Source organism: Arachis hypogaea, chromosome 9, assembly GCF_003086295.3.
Source record: "Arachis hypogaea cultivar Tifrunner chromosome 9, arahy.Tifrunner.gnm2.J5K5, whole genome shotgun sequence".
NCBI lineage: Eukaryota > Viridiplantae > Streptophyta > Magnoliopsida > Fabales > Fabaceae > Arachis > Arachis hypogaea.
The window spans coordinates 111469348-111483121 of record NC_092044.1 but is presented as its reverse complement, the minus strand read 5'-3'; the positions used below and the strand labels follow the sequence as shown (position 1 = coordinate 111483121).

Below are 13774 nucleotides of genomic sequence, written 5' to 3'. Positions count from 1 at the left end.
CTCTCCGGTTCTAATTTCAGAAAATAAACGTAGTCTTAAGAATTATTAGTTTTAAGTCTCGTGCCAAGTACGGAGATATAACATCAGCTACGTTGAATATTACAGTAATGACTGAATGGCAGAAAATAAATTGACAAAAATCTCTTTGTACACAATATTAAGGGTATGATTTGAGGCTTTTTCATTAGAATTAACAACTAAGATCTTAAGACCAGACATACTATTGACTCGAAAGAGTGTAATATAAAGCTGACCATGTGTGAAAACAAACCTTAGAAGATACACACCAACAGTTGTGAGTGTCTGTCCTTAGGACTTATTTATGGTCATTGCAAAGCAAAGCACAAATAGAAACTGCCTTCGAGTAAACCTAATAGGTAAGGTTTTATTATTGGGGATCATGTTCATTCTTGGAATAAAAACAACTTGACCAACATTTCGTCCTGCTAAGATGACGCACTCAATAACATGATCACCAAGTCGCCTAACTTGCATTCGTGTACCGTTGCACAATCCACTGGATTGGACAATATTATGAAGAAGCATGACAGGTACACCAATCTTAAGCACTAACTTGTGTTGTGGAATACCAGAATAAATCAATGTATTCAACGACTCTGTGCTCATTGTGTATAATTCAGATTGTAAGTGACCGTTTTCATTAAGCAGTGTATCAGACCTCAAGTAAACATTTTCATTGCCAGAAAACAAAGATATAACATGATTGTTAACTTCGGTTACAACATCAAGTATCGGTGCCAATATACTCCTGTCCTTAAATTAGTCCACGCTAGAAATATGTAGTAAGATATCAGGCTAAATGAACAACACCAAATCGTGAAGAGATGGTGACTCAAAATTAAATAGCAACTTCTCTGGTATCCTAATCACCGATTCACCATCGGAATTGTCTCCTAATAATCCGTCACTTAACTTAAGGATCCAGTCAGCAAATTTCTTTAACTAAACATTGCGGATATCCTGTGAGCAAATTTCTTATTTTCATTTTAAAGTTTATATTTCAATTGATTAACTCTAAACTTGATATGATTAAGCTAACCACAATAAACATTAACCATATAGTAACTTTTTTTTTTTATATATGATTCATCACTTATATTTTATAAATATTATGAATATTGGTGCACTCTAAAAAGATACTAATTTAAATATTGAGGTCAATTAACCTATTAGTTATGTTCATTTTATCTAAGTAAATTAACAATCATAAATACTAATTAGATAACGACTCTTTTATTTCTTTATATCCGATTCATAATCTATATTCTATATATATCTGATAAACCCCATTTGTAGGGTTTATCTTGAATTGGTTTTAGGGGATTTTATAACCTTTTACCCACATTTATCCATTGAAATAGCATGGTTTTATAACTTCTCCTTTAATTGTGCTTAAGAGTGAAAACATGCTTTTTAGGTCTTAAAATAACTAAATCTAATTCTCCTTGATTCCATTAGATGTCTTGATATGTTTGTTAAGTGATTTAAGGTTTAGGAGGCAAAGATTGGATCAAGGAAATGAAGAAAGAAGCATGAAAAGTTGGAGAACTCATGAAGAAATGAAAGAATCGGAAAGTTGTCAAGCCGACCTCTTCGCACTTAAACAACCATAACTTGAGCTACAGAGGTCCAAATGATGCGGTTCCAGTTGGGTTAGAAAGCTAACATCCGGGGCTTCGAAACGATATAAGATTTGCCATAATTGCTACACGTATGGTGGCGCGCACGTGCATAGTACGCGCACATGACGCGTACGCGTGGATTGAGAAGTTCCACATTCCATACATTTTCCAGAGAGTTATGCCTACACCACGCCAACGTTGTGCTTTTGGCACAACACCACTTGCGCGCACGCGACATGACGCGTACGCGCCACTCTCGAAATAAGCCATCGACGCGCGCGCGCCATGCGCGCGTACGCGCGGATTTCCTTCCTTCACCACAATTCTTTTCTTATCCTATTTCCATTTCTTTCCTTCTCCTCTCTTCTTCCCTTCTCCTACCCCTCATCCAACACCTCCAAACACCATTGATAACCATTTATTTTAGTTAGTTAATTAGTTAGTTGGTTAGTCGATTAGTTAGTTTTAGTTTAGTTTTCATTTCATTTTCTCTTTTTCATTATAAGTGTTGGATTATTGATTTTGTTTACTATACATTGCTGCCCCTTATTGCCTAAATGCTTTCTTAGCATGTATGTTTTTAGGTAATCTTTGTTGGATTCTATGATTGATGTTATATTTTGCTACTTGGTCTTGAGTTTTTCATGGTTACCTTTTGAAAAATACCAAGTGATGAGAATTGCCTTTGATATTGTAACTCTTTTGAATTGCATGTTGTAGCTAGCCACCATGTGATTTGAACTCTCTCTTTGAGTGGGCAATTTCTTGATGGATGTTGAGCATTTACCTTAATGCATTGTATTTCATGATCATATTCATCCATATGTTTGACTTGAATGCTTTCATGCTTCTCTAATGCTTGTCTTACCTTACAAGCTTACTTAAAGCATCTCAAGCATACTAGAATGAGTAAAGTGCATGCTTCTTTTGTGACATAGCTTTTTATACTAATGTGTGTTCTAAACCGCGCAATTTAGATTTCACACACTTATTTGTCATTCATGTCACACTAATTCACTCACTCAATTCTAGTGATTAGTACCTCATTCCAACAATGTAGGCTTCCTTGTTTTTATATCTTCTCATCTTATGGTGTTATATTTTTTTTTTCATGAACAATGCACCACAAGCAAACATGGAAGCGGAAGAAAGAACACGCAGCAATCCGGAGAGTCGCCATACCCCCTTGCTCATCTTTGAGTGCACTGAGGACGGTGCAAACTTTTAAGTGTGGGGAGGTCGTCCGACCGATCGGCGATTTTGGGTGACAAATTTCTAATCCCAACACTTTTGCATTTCATTCTAGGATTTTATGGTTTTTACTTGCATTCTCTTAATTTTTGCATATGTATACACAATAAGCTTAGTCAAAATAATGAAAATTTTCAAGATTTCTATCTATAGGGCACCAATTGATTTGAGTAAAAACTTTTCATAAAACTTGCTTGAAATATATATATTATGGATCATGTTTTTGAGCTAAGAACACAAGCAAGTGAGATTTGAGCCTAATGGTGTGGTTACATCTTATAACCACTTATTTTTCCTTCTTGTGTGCATTATTCTCTTCCTATGATTGTAATCTTTGATTTGTTTGATTCTTTATGTCCATTATTTTGTGTATTCATGCATTTATATGATTGAGGCCATCATTTCATTGAGATTACTTACCCAAATAGCCTTACCTTTTATCTTCCATTGTTAGCCAATTTGAGCCTACGCTTAACCCACTTGTTCTTAATTTAACACATTACAAGCCTAAAGCGGAAAACAATAAATGTCCTTATTTGGATCTTTGATTAGCTTAGGCTAGTGTGTGTGAGTACCATTCAAGTGTGGGAACTCTTGGGACATTAGGGGAATAAAAGGGTAGTTTTGTATTTTTGTTGTAAATATTGGGAATTGGGTACATGCTCGTGTATTGATCAAATGTATAGACCTTATGTATTGATGCTCTTGTATATAAAAAAAATGATGAGAAAAATAAAAGAAAAAGAAAAAATAATATGGAAAAGAAAAAACTAGAAAAAGAAAGAAAAAAAAGAAAAATAATAAAAAGGGGACAAAATGCCCCAAATCAAAGTATAGTCCAATAAAATCAATGCATAGGTGTTGTGAAATTAAAAAGGAATACATGAGTATGTGAAAAAGTGAGGGATGGGTAGTTAGATTAGAACTTAATTGTATAGGATGTCATAGGCTAGGTGGGAAGTTTAAGCTTATCAAAGATTCAAATTCCAAGCTCACTTAACCAAATATGCATCATACCTTGACCCTAGCCCCATTACAACCTATGAAAAGACCTCATGATATATGTATGCATGCATGAAATATTTGTTGATTGTTAGAAGAAAAACAAATCTTAGAAAGCATGATTAGGAGAGAATTGAGAGAATCGACCCTAAACACTTGAGCGAATAGAGTGCAAACACATCCGGTGAGGGTTTGATGCTCAATTACATGTTTTCACCTATGATCATAATTTTCATGCAAGTTTGTAAAAATATTTAATAACTCAATTCAATTGTGGATTAGACTTGCTAGTCCTTAGTCCTTGTGCATATATGCTTCTTGGGAATTGATTTATTTTGACCAAGCAATTGCATTCATTTAGATAATCGCATATAGGTAGATTGCATTTAGTTAGTTTCCATTGAATAAATGTCATACCCTTACTTCATTCTTGGTTTAAGCATGAGGACATGCTTGGTTTAAGTGTGGGGAGGTTGATAAACCCCATTTGTAGGGTTTATCTTGTATTGATTTTAGGGGATTTTATAACCTTTTACCCACATTTATCCATTGAAATAGCATGGTTTTATAACTTCTCCTTTAATTGTGCTTAAGAGTGAAAACATGCATTTTAGGTCTTAAAATAACTAAATCTAATTCTCCTTGATTCCATTAGATGCCTTGATATGTTTGTTAAGTGATTTAAGGTTTAGGAGGCAAAGATTGGATCAAGGAAATGAAGAAAGAAGCATGAAAAGTTGGAGAACTCATGAAGAAATGAAAGAACCGGAAAGCTGTCAAGCCGATCTCTTCGCACTTAAACAACCATAACTTGAGCTACAAAGGTCCAAATGATGCGGTTCCAGTTGGGTTAGAAAGCTAACATCTGGGGCTTCAAAACGATATAAGATTTGCTATAGTTGCTACACGTATGGTGGCGCGCACGCGCATAGTACGCGCACGCGCCGTTGCTGCCACCTGGTTCACTTAAAGCAAAACGTGGCTAGCGAATTCTAAAGTCTTGTGGGCCCAATCCAACTCATTTCTGATGCTATTTAACCCAAGGAGTGAAGAGGGAAACATAAGTTAGTTACCATTAGTCATAGTTTAGTTTTAGAAGTAGTTTCTAGAGAGAGAAGCTCTCACTTCTCTCTAGGATTAGGATTAGGATTAGGTTTAGTTCTTAGATCTAGATTTTAATACATCTTCTTCTACTTCTATCTTCTCAATTCCTTGTTGTTACATTCATTCTTCTTCCATTCTTTTGTTGTAATTTCCTCTATGTTGTTCTTATGCTTTGTTGTAGATCTACTATTGTTCCTTCCATTTTCCTTCAATTAAATAAGAGATAATTCATAATAATTGTTCTTCTTTGCTTTTCTATTGTTGATCTCTTGCCTTTGTAGTTAGATCTCTCTTTAATTCTTACAATTTATGTTGTTTACTTTTATTGCCTTTTATGTGTTTGTTGAAATGCCTCTTCTAGATATAGTATAGATTTTGTTCCTCTTGGCCTAGGTAGAGTAATTAGTGACACTTGAGTTATCTAATTCCTTTGTTGATTGGTAATTGGAGAGATTGCTAATTGGTTTGGAGTGCACTAAAGCTAGTCTTTCCTTGGGAGTTGGCTAGGACTTGTGGCTCAAGTCAATTCATCCGCTTGACTTTCCTTTATTTGGTAAGGTTAACTAAGTGGTAGGAATGAACAATTCTCATCACAATTGAGAAGGATAACTAGGATAGGACTTCTAATTTTCATACCTTACCAAGAGCCTTTTATAGTTGTTAGTTTATTTTCATTGCCATTTACTTTCATGCTTCTTATCCAAAACCCCAAAACACATTTCTAACCAATAACAAGACACTTTATTACAATTCCTAGGGAGAACGACCCGATGTTTGAATACTTCGGTTATTAATTTTAGGGGTTTGTTACTTGTGACAAACAATCTTTTGTATGAAAGGATTATTGTTGGTTTAGAAACTATACTTGCAACGAGAATTCATTTGTGAAATTCTAAACCGTCAAAAATCCAATCATCAATATCATGAATATTGGTGCACTCTAAAAATAATGCGAATTTAAAGATTGAGGTCAAATAACTCAACACTTATATTTATTATAAACCCTATATCTTAATTGGTGAAGCCTAAAATTTACATGAATAAGTTAATTATTACGGTGATTTTTTTATTTTTTTTATACGTAATTCATCACCTACATTTTATAGATACTATAAGTATTGGTGAAGTATAAAGAAATACAAATTTAAACATTAAGGTCAAATATGATAGTGGTTTAATAGTGTTATTTGAATTATTAAATCTACATATATCCTAATTGATTAAATTATTTTTCTTAACCAATTATCAAATGTAAACATTTTATTGTTTGAATCCAAAATTTAAAATATTAAATCTTAGAGGTGAATGCTAAATTATCCGAAGTTAATTTTAAAAGATAAATTTATGATAAAAATAATAAAATTTGTGAACACCATGTGGAGCTTAAGAAAAAAAAACTTAAAAACAAAATTATTATGCGTCTTAATTGATGAATTCTAAAATTTATATGAGTAAGTTAAACTACCATAAATACTAATCACATGGGACTCTTTTATTTCTTTACATGCGATTCATCACCTATATTCTATATATATAATGAATATTATTGTACTCTAAAAAAATACTAATTTAAACATTGAGATCAAATAACTCAACACTTATGTTCATTATAAACCCTATATCTAAATTGGTGAAGCCTAAAATTTACATGAGTAAGTTAACTACCACAAACACTTTTTATATGATGACTTTTTTATTTTCTTTATATGCAATTTATCACCTATATTCTATAGATATTATAAATATTGGTGAATTATAAAAGATGCTCATTTAAATGTTGAGGTCAAATATAATAGTGTGATTTAGTGTTGTTTGAATTATTAAATCTACGTATATCATAATTAATTAAATTATTTTTCTTAACCAATTATCTAATGTGAATATTAAATCCTTTGAGTTAAATACTAAATTATCCAAACATAACTCTAAAGAATAAATTTATAATACAAATAATAAAATTTATAAATATCAGGTTAAACTCACTACGAGAAAAATAGTTATTACAGACGGATATTTCCGACGGATTTTATCCCACGAAAATACAGACGAAATTTCAGAGGGACATTTTATCGGAAAACAAAAAAAATGAATTAGCATAAATTACAGACGGAAAAGAGAATCCATCAATAAATCCGTCGGAAAAATGAATTTTTTTCCGTAAAAAATTGTTACAGACGAAAAATTCGTCTGTAATTAAATAAACAAAACGTTGTGTTTTATTAAATTATTACAAACGAAAAATCCGTCAGTAATTTAAAATTTTCCGTCGAAAATATTAAAATAAAGATTTGCCCAAACGAGCTCTTCCTCATTTCATTTCCCGTGTCTCTTCCCCGCACCTCCACGCCCATCCCTTCCAAATGCTCTATCGGTAGCGCGTCTCAGCCTTGCACCGCCGTCTTACCTTGCGCCGCCGTCGCACCGAACCTCCATTGCACTGAACTTCCATCACCGCAAAACTCTGTCACACCCCTTCCTGGCTCTTCTCCGTGTGTTGCTAGTTCCCTTTTGAACCCTAATATGCATTTCTCCGCCACCGTCTTCGTCGCCTCCATCCTTATCCTCTTCACCTTCTCCTGCGTTCACTCTTTCTACCTTCCCGGCGTCGCCCCTCGAGATTTTCAAACCGTACGTCTTTGACAAACCCCTATTTGACGGTTTGTTTTGCATTGAATTTAGAGTATTTTGATAACCTTTTGTCACATTTAGCCTATGAATTAGCATGGTTTTGTTATCTCTCCCATATTTGTGCTTAAGTGTAAAAACATGCTTTTTAAGCCTTATTTTGATGAATTCTAGTTTCTCTTTGATTCCATAAGATGCCTTGATGTGTTTGCTAGTAATCTCAGGTTGAAATAGGCTAGGCATGGATCAAAGGAAGTAAGGAAGGAAGCATACAAGTGGAGAGAAGCACAAAAAGCCAAAGAGTTGATCTCGGCCAAGCACGCGTACGCGCACAAGGCGCTCGCGCGCACATCGCAGAATTAGCCAGGGACGCGCACGCGTACCGTGCGCGCACGTGTCGTGGTCCGCACGTGATTCTTTTATTGCAACACGTGCCTGGCAATTTTGGAAGGTTTCAGCAACCAACTTTGGCGCCAAAATGCATATAAGAGCCAAGGATTGAAGGGGATTGACACACATTCACATCCATAGACTAATTTTAGATCCTTAGGTAGATATTTTGAGTTAGTTACAATTGTAGAGAGAGAAACTCCAACTTCTCTCTAGGATTCATCTTCATTTTCTCAATTCTCAACCATTCCTTGGTGAGATCTATTACAACTCTCAATTTACTTTGTTCATGTTGTAGATCCTCTTCTCTAATCTCAATTAGTGTTTGTAATTGTTCAATTCTTATAGATCTTAGATTTAGCTTTGTTGTTTTGGATTCTATTGATTCATTGAAGATCTCATTTTCATTGTTGTTCATTGTTGATTGTTGTTAATTTCTTGTGTTGGATTGCTTTGATTCTAATTCTCTTCTCTCCATTTTACTATGTCTTTCATTCTTGCTCTCCAAGTGTTTGAGAAAATGCCAACTTTAGATATGGAGTAGTATCCCCTCACTTGGCCTAGTAGTTGAGTCATTGGAGACACTTGAATAATGGATGTCAATTGTTGATTAAGAATTGAGAATTGCTAATTGACTTGGAGTGCACTAAAGCTAGACTTCCCTAGGGTAAGACTAGGACTTGTGACTCAAGTTAGTTACTTTTACTTGACTTTCCTCTATAATTAGGGGTTAACTAAGTAAAGCAACACTCCTTTGTCATCACAATTGAAGGAAACTATAGTGATGGAACTTCCAATGTTCAACCTTGGCCAAGGCTTTTAATATTGATTGATTGTTGTTTTCTTTTATTAGCACTTTTATGCCACACTCTTCAGGCCACAAAAGACCACTTAACCAATAACATGCATCCTTGTAGCATTCCTAGGGAAGAACGACTCGGGACTAATACTCTCGGTTATGGATTGTAGAATTACTTTGATGATGGATTTTGTGTCGGTTTAGACTATACTACGATTGATTACTTGATAATTTCTATACCGGCAAAAATTCATTCGTCAGTCTTCCATTTTTCTCTCTTTCTGAGATTCGCGTTCTCCTTTCTCTTATTCGAATTTATGCGCTACTTGTTTCATTAATTTCTTTATCAAAGATATTCTCACAGAAATCATAAGTGCATTTCTCGCTCGTGTGTTGCTTAGTTGATGTGTTTTTCTCTTCGATCTCGCCTCAGCCGTGCAGGTAACCTAATCAGAAGGAGGTGCTGTGAGGTTTTTGTTATATTTTATTGATGTATTTTGTTGTTGCTATGAGGTTTTTTTCAATTTTCATACAGTATGGATAACATTATAGTAAAGAGTACTACTACTTTGGGTTTTATATATATAATAATGCTTTTCCTGTCATTGAAACATGAAATAGTAGCAGCAGGAGATAACAATTACAATGATCCATACTTTCGTTTGAATTTTGAAGAAATTTGATGGTAAATGCAGTAGCTGGGATTGATAAACCCTAGGATTGTGATTTAATTAGAGGTCAGTTTATTCTTCTTCAAGCCCTTAATGATTTACAATCATAGTTATTATTTGTTTATTTATTTATTGTTTGATTATTTCTGGATTTTTTTTAGAATTTTAAGATTTAGTAATTACCTTTTCCCTCAGTAAGCAAATGTAAGTTTTAAATTTATATAGTTCTATTGTGACTTTGTGAGCTTAAGTTGCAGATTCCATAGTTTAGAAAGTACAATAAAACTTTGGAAGGTTTGCTTCTTTTGTCGAAATTTTGGTTTTTATGTGAAATACAAAGCTATAATATTTTAATGGTGCAACATAGGAAGTGATTTTTGCTTGGCAGAGTAGATTAGAGCTTTATGACATTGTCAGACAATTCGCTCTCCTGGTTTATATATAACCATTATTTCTGTTTTGGCTTATGCCGCTGCAGCACTTGTGGAAGCACTCTCTGCATCATACACCATTATCCTAGTATTTTCAAAGCTATATCTCCTCACTATATTTTCCATTTCTTTTGGAGAAATGGAAAAGCTGACTGGCTTTTACTTGGTGGTACTGTCTTCTGCATTACAGGTATGTGTGTCTCTTATCATCTTGATAATATTCATCATCATTGTCCATTGATACAGAAGTAGGAATATTATCAACTTGGCATGCCTTGGTTTGGCTATTGACTAAATTTTCTATATGAGAATTGTGCAAAGAGAGACTTGCAACTTAATGTTATTGGTGGTTTCTGAAATGTTTTGGATTGATTTTATTTGATTTGGATCTGAAATTTAAAGAGAGAATGAAAAAAATTTGATTTCTTTTTATTGTGTTAGGAATATGGGAAGCACAGATGCCAAGTGGAAATTGGCTGATCACCCAAAGCTGCCAAAGGGAAATTAAAGCCAGTTGCTGTAGTGGTTTTGGATGGATGGGGTGAGGGCAACACTAATCAATACAACTGTATCCACACTGCTGAAACTCCAACCATAGATTCCCTAAAAAAGGTTGATATATAGATATAGATACTACATGGTATATGCACCCTTTTGTGGAATCTGAAATCTTTTTCTTTTTGCACATATTATGATATATTCATTCATATAATGATAAGATCTAAGATTGGTCCCATTTTTCAGGGTGTATATGTTTGCTTGAAGCCTCATGGAAAAAGTGCTAGAGACAACTTTCTGATATATATTTGAGTTCTGCTAACTGAACTTTGGAGTGAAAGTTTTATATAGTTCTGCTAACTGAAAGGAAAGAGCTTCTCAAGACCCAGTTGGTGGGAAAGTCCGGTGTTACCTCCAATGTTGCAGCCTCTTTCATTGAGACACTTGAAGCCAATGAGCTTTGATGAGCGGATAATTTATACGCTTTTTGGCATTGTTTTTAGTGTGTTTTTAGTATGATCTAGTTAGTTTTTAGTATATTTTTATTAGTTTTTAGTTAAAATTCACCTTTCTGGACTTTACTATGAGTTTTTGTGTTTTTCTGTGATTTCAGGTATTTTCTGGCTGAAATTGAGGGTCCTGAGCAAAAATCTGATTCAGAGGCTGAAAAGGACTGCAGATGCTGTTGGATTCTGACCTCCCTGCACTCGAAGTGGATTTTCTGGAGCTACAGAAGCCCAATTGGCGCGCTCTCAACGGCGTTGGAAAGTAGACATCCTGGGCTTTCCAGCAATGTATAATAGTCCATACTTTGCCCGAGATTTGATGGCCCAAACCGGCGTTGCAAATCAGCCTCAGAATTTCCAGCGTTTAACGCTGGAACTGGCATAAAAATTGGAGTTAAACGCCCAAACTGGCATGAAAGCTGGCGTTTAACTCCAGAAAAGGTCTCTACACATGAAAGCTTCAATGCTCAGCCCAAGCACACACTAAGTGGACCCAGAAGTGGATTTTTACGTCATTTACTCATTTCTGTATACCCTAGGTTACTAGCTTACTATTAATAGGATCTTTTGACATTGTATCTGTACCTCATGACACTTTACACGTTTCTTTGTGTACCTTCCACGGCATGAGTCTCTAAACCCCATGGTTGGGGGTGAGGAGCTCTGCTGTGTCTTGATGGATTAATGCAATTACTACTGTTTTTCATTCAATCATGCTTGCTTCCATTCTAAGATATTACTTGTTCTTAAACCGGATGAATGTGATGATCCGTGACACTCATCATCATTCTCAACTATGAACGTGTGCCTGACAACCACCTCCGTTCTACCTTAGATTAAGTAGATATCTCTTGGATTCTTTAATCAGAATCTTCGTGGTATAAGCTAGAACTGATGGCGGCATTCAAGAGAATCCGGAAGGTCTAAACCTTGTCTGTGGTATTCTGAGTAGGATTCAATGATTGAATGACTGTGACGAGCTTCAAACTCCTGAAGGCGGGGCGTTAGTGACAGACGCAAAAGAATCACTGGATTCTATTTCGGCCTGATTGAGAACCGACAGATGGATAGCCGTGCCGTGACAGGGTGCGTTGAACATTTCCACTGAGAGGATGGGAGGTAGCCACTGACAACGGTGAAACCCTTACATACAGCTTGCCATGGAAGGAGCCTTGCGTGCTTGAAGAAGAAGACAGTAGGAAAGCAGAGATTCAGAAGATGGAGCATCTCCAAAACCTCAACCTATTCTCTATCACTGCAAAACAAGTACTTATTTCATGTTCTTTTACTTTTTACAATTAATCCTGATAATTTCTGATATCCTGACTAAGATTTACAAGATAACCATAGCTTGCTTCAAGCCGACAATCTCCGTGGGATCGACCGTTACTCACGTAAGGTATTACTTGGACGACCCAGTGCACTTGCTGGTTAGTTGTGCGGAATTGCAAAAGTGTGATTGCAATTTCGTGCACCAAGTTTTTGGCGCCGTTGCCGGGGATTGTTCGAGTTTGGACAACTGACGGCTTATCTTGTTGCTTAGATTAGGACTGTTTTATTTTTGTTGGTTTAGAGTCTTTTAGTTGAGTCTAGTTTCATATTTTAAGTTTGGTGTCAATTGCATGCTTTTGTTTTTCTTTTAATTTTCGAATTTGCATGTCCTTAGTCCCTTTTTGATCCTTAAAAATTCTAAGTTTGGTGTCCTCTTTGTGTTTTTCCCTTAAAATTTTCGAAAATTAGTGTTTGATTTTCTAAAAATTTTAAGTTTGGTGTCATTTTGTTGTTTTTCTCTTTCCTCATTTCAAAAATCAAATCTTTTTCATAAAAATTTTTTTCAATCATATCTTTCTAATTGCTAATCTCAAAATCTTTTTAATTAACTAATTGATTCAGTTTTCAATTTGTTTTGATCTTATTTTCTTTTAATTTTCAAATTTTTATTTTATTTCCCTTTGTTTTTATTTTATTTTTCGGTTAATTCAAAAAAAAACAAAATTTATCTATTTGCAATCCATATCAGTTCCCTTTATCCACTATGGACCTAAGTGGGATTGATCAGTCCAGAAGGACTCTGGGGTCATATGCTAACCCCATTACAGCTGCATATGGGAGTAGCATCTGTACACCTCCCATCAAAGCAAGCAGCTTTGAGCTAAATCCTCAACTCATTATCATAGTGCAGCAAAATTGCCAGTATTCCGGTCTTCCACAGGAAGAACCTACTGAGTTTCTGGCACAGTTCTTACAAATTGCTGACACAGTACATGATAAAGAGGTGGATCAGGATGTCTACAGACTATTACTGTTTCCATTTGCTGTAAAAGATCAAGCTAAAAGGTGGTTAAATAACCAACCTACAGCAAGCATAAAGACATGGAAACAGTTATCAAACAAATTCCTGAATCATTTTTACCCTCCAAAGAGGATGACACAGCTAAGGCTGGACATCCAAGGCTTTAAACAAGAGGATAATGAATCCCTTTACAATGCCTGGGAGAGGTATAGAGGTATGCTAAGAAAATGCCCCTCTGAAATATTTTCAGAGTGGGTGCAGTTAGACATCTTCTACTATGGGCTTACAGAAAAGGCTCAGATGTCTTTAGACCACTCAGCTGGTGGATCTATACACATGAGGAAGACAATTGAAGAAGCTCAAGAGCTTATAGACACTGTTGCTAGAAATCAATATTTGTACTCTAGCAATGAGTTCTCCCCAAAAGAGGAAGTCATGGCAGTAGCCACTGATCCTAATCCTCAAGAACAGATGATTGAGCTTAATCAACAATTGCTCCTGATGACAGAACAGTTAGCAGAATTTAAAGAGATGCTCCATGAAACTAAAGTTGCTAACAAG

The 13774-nt window shown here is 35.2% G+C and overlaps 1 protein-coding gene across 1 annotated transcript; it reads right to left on the bottom strand.

The window, feature by feature from the left end:
* Positions 1–309: 309 nt before the first annotated feature.
* LOC140175222 (uncharacterized) lies at positions 310–7555 on the bottom strand. Its single transcript, XM_072202171.1, has 3 exons — positions 7405–7555; positions 892–914; positions 310–774 (listed from the first exon to the last, which is right to left on the bottom strand). Exons 1-3 carry the CDS (start codon positions 7553–7555, stop codon positions 310–312), a joined length of 639 nt encoding a protein of 212 aa, XP_072058272.1.
* Between the last annotated feature and the right edge of the window lie 6219 nt (positions 7556–13774).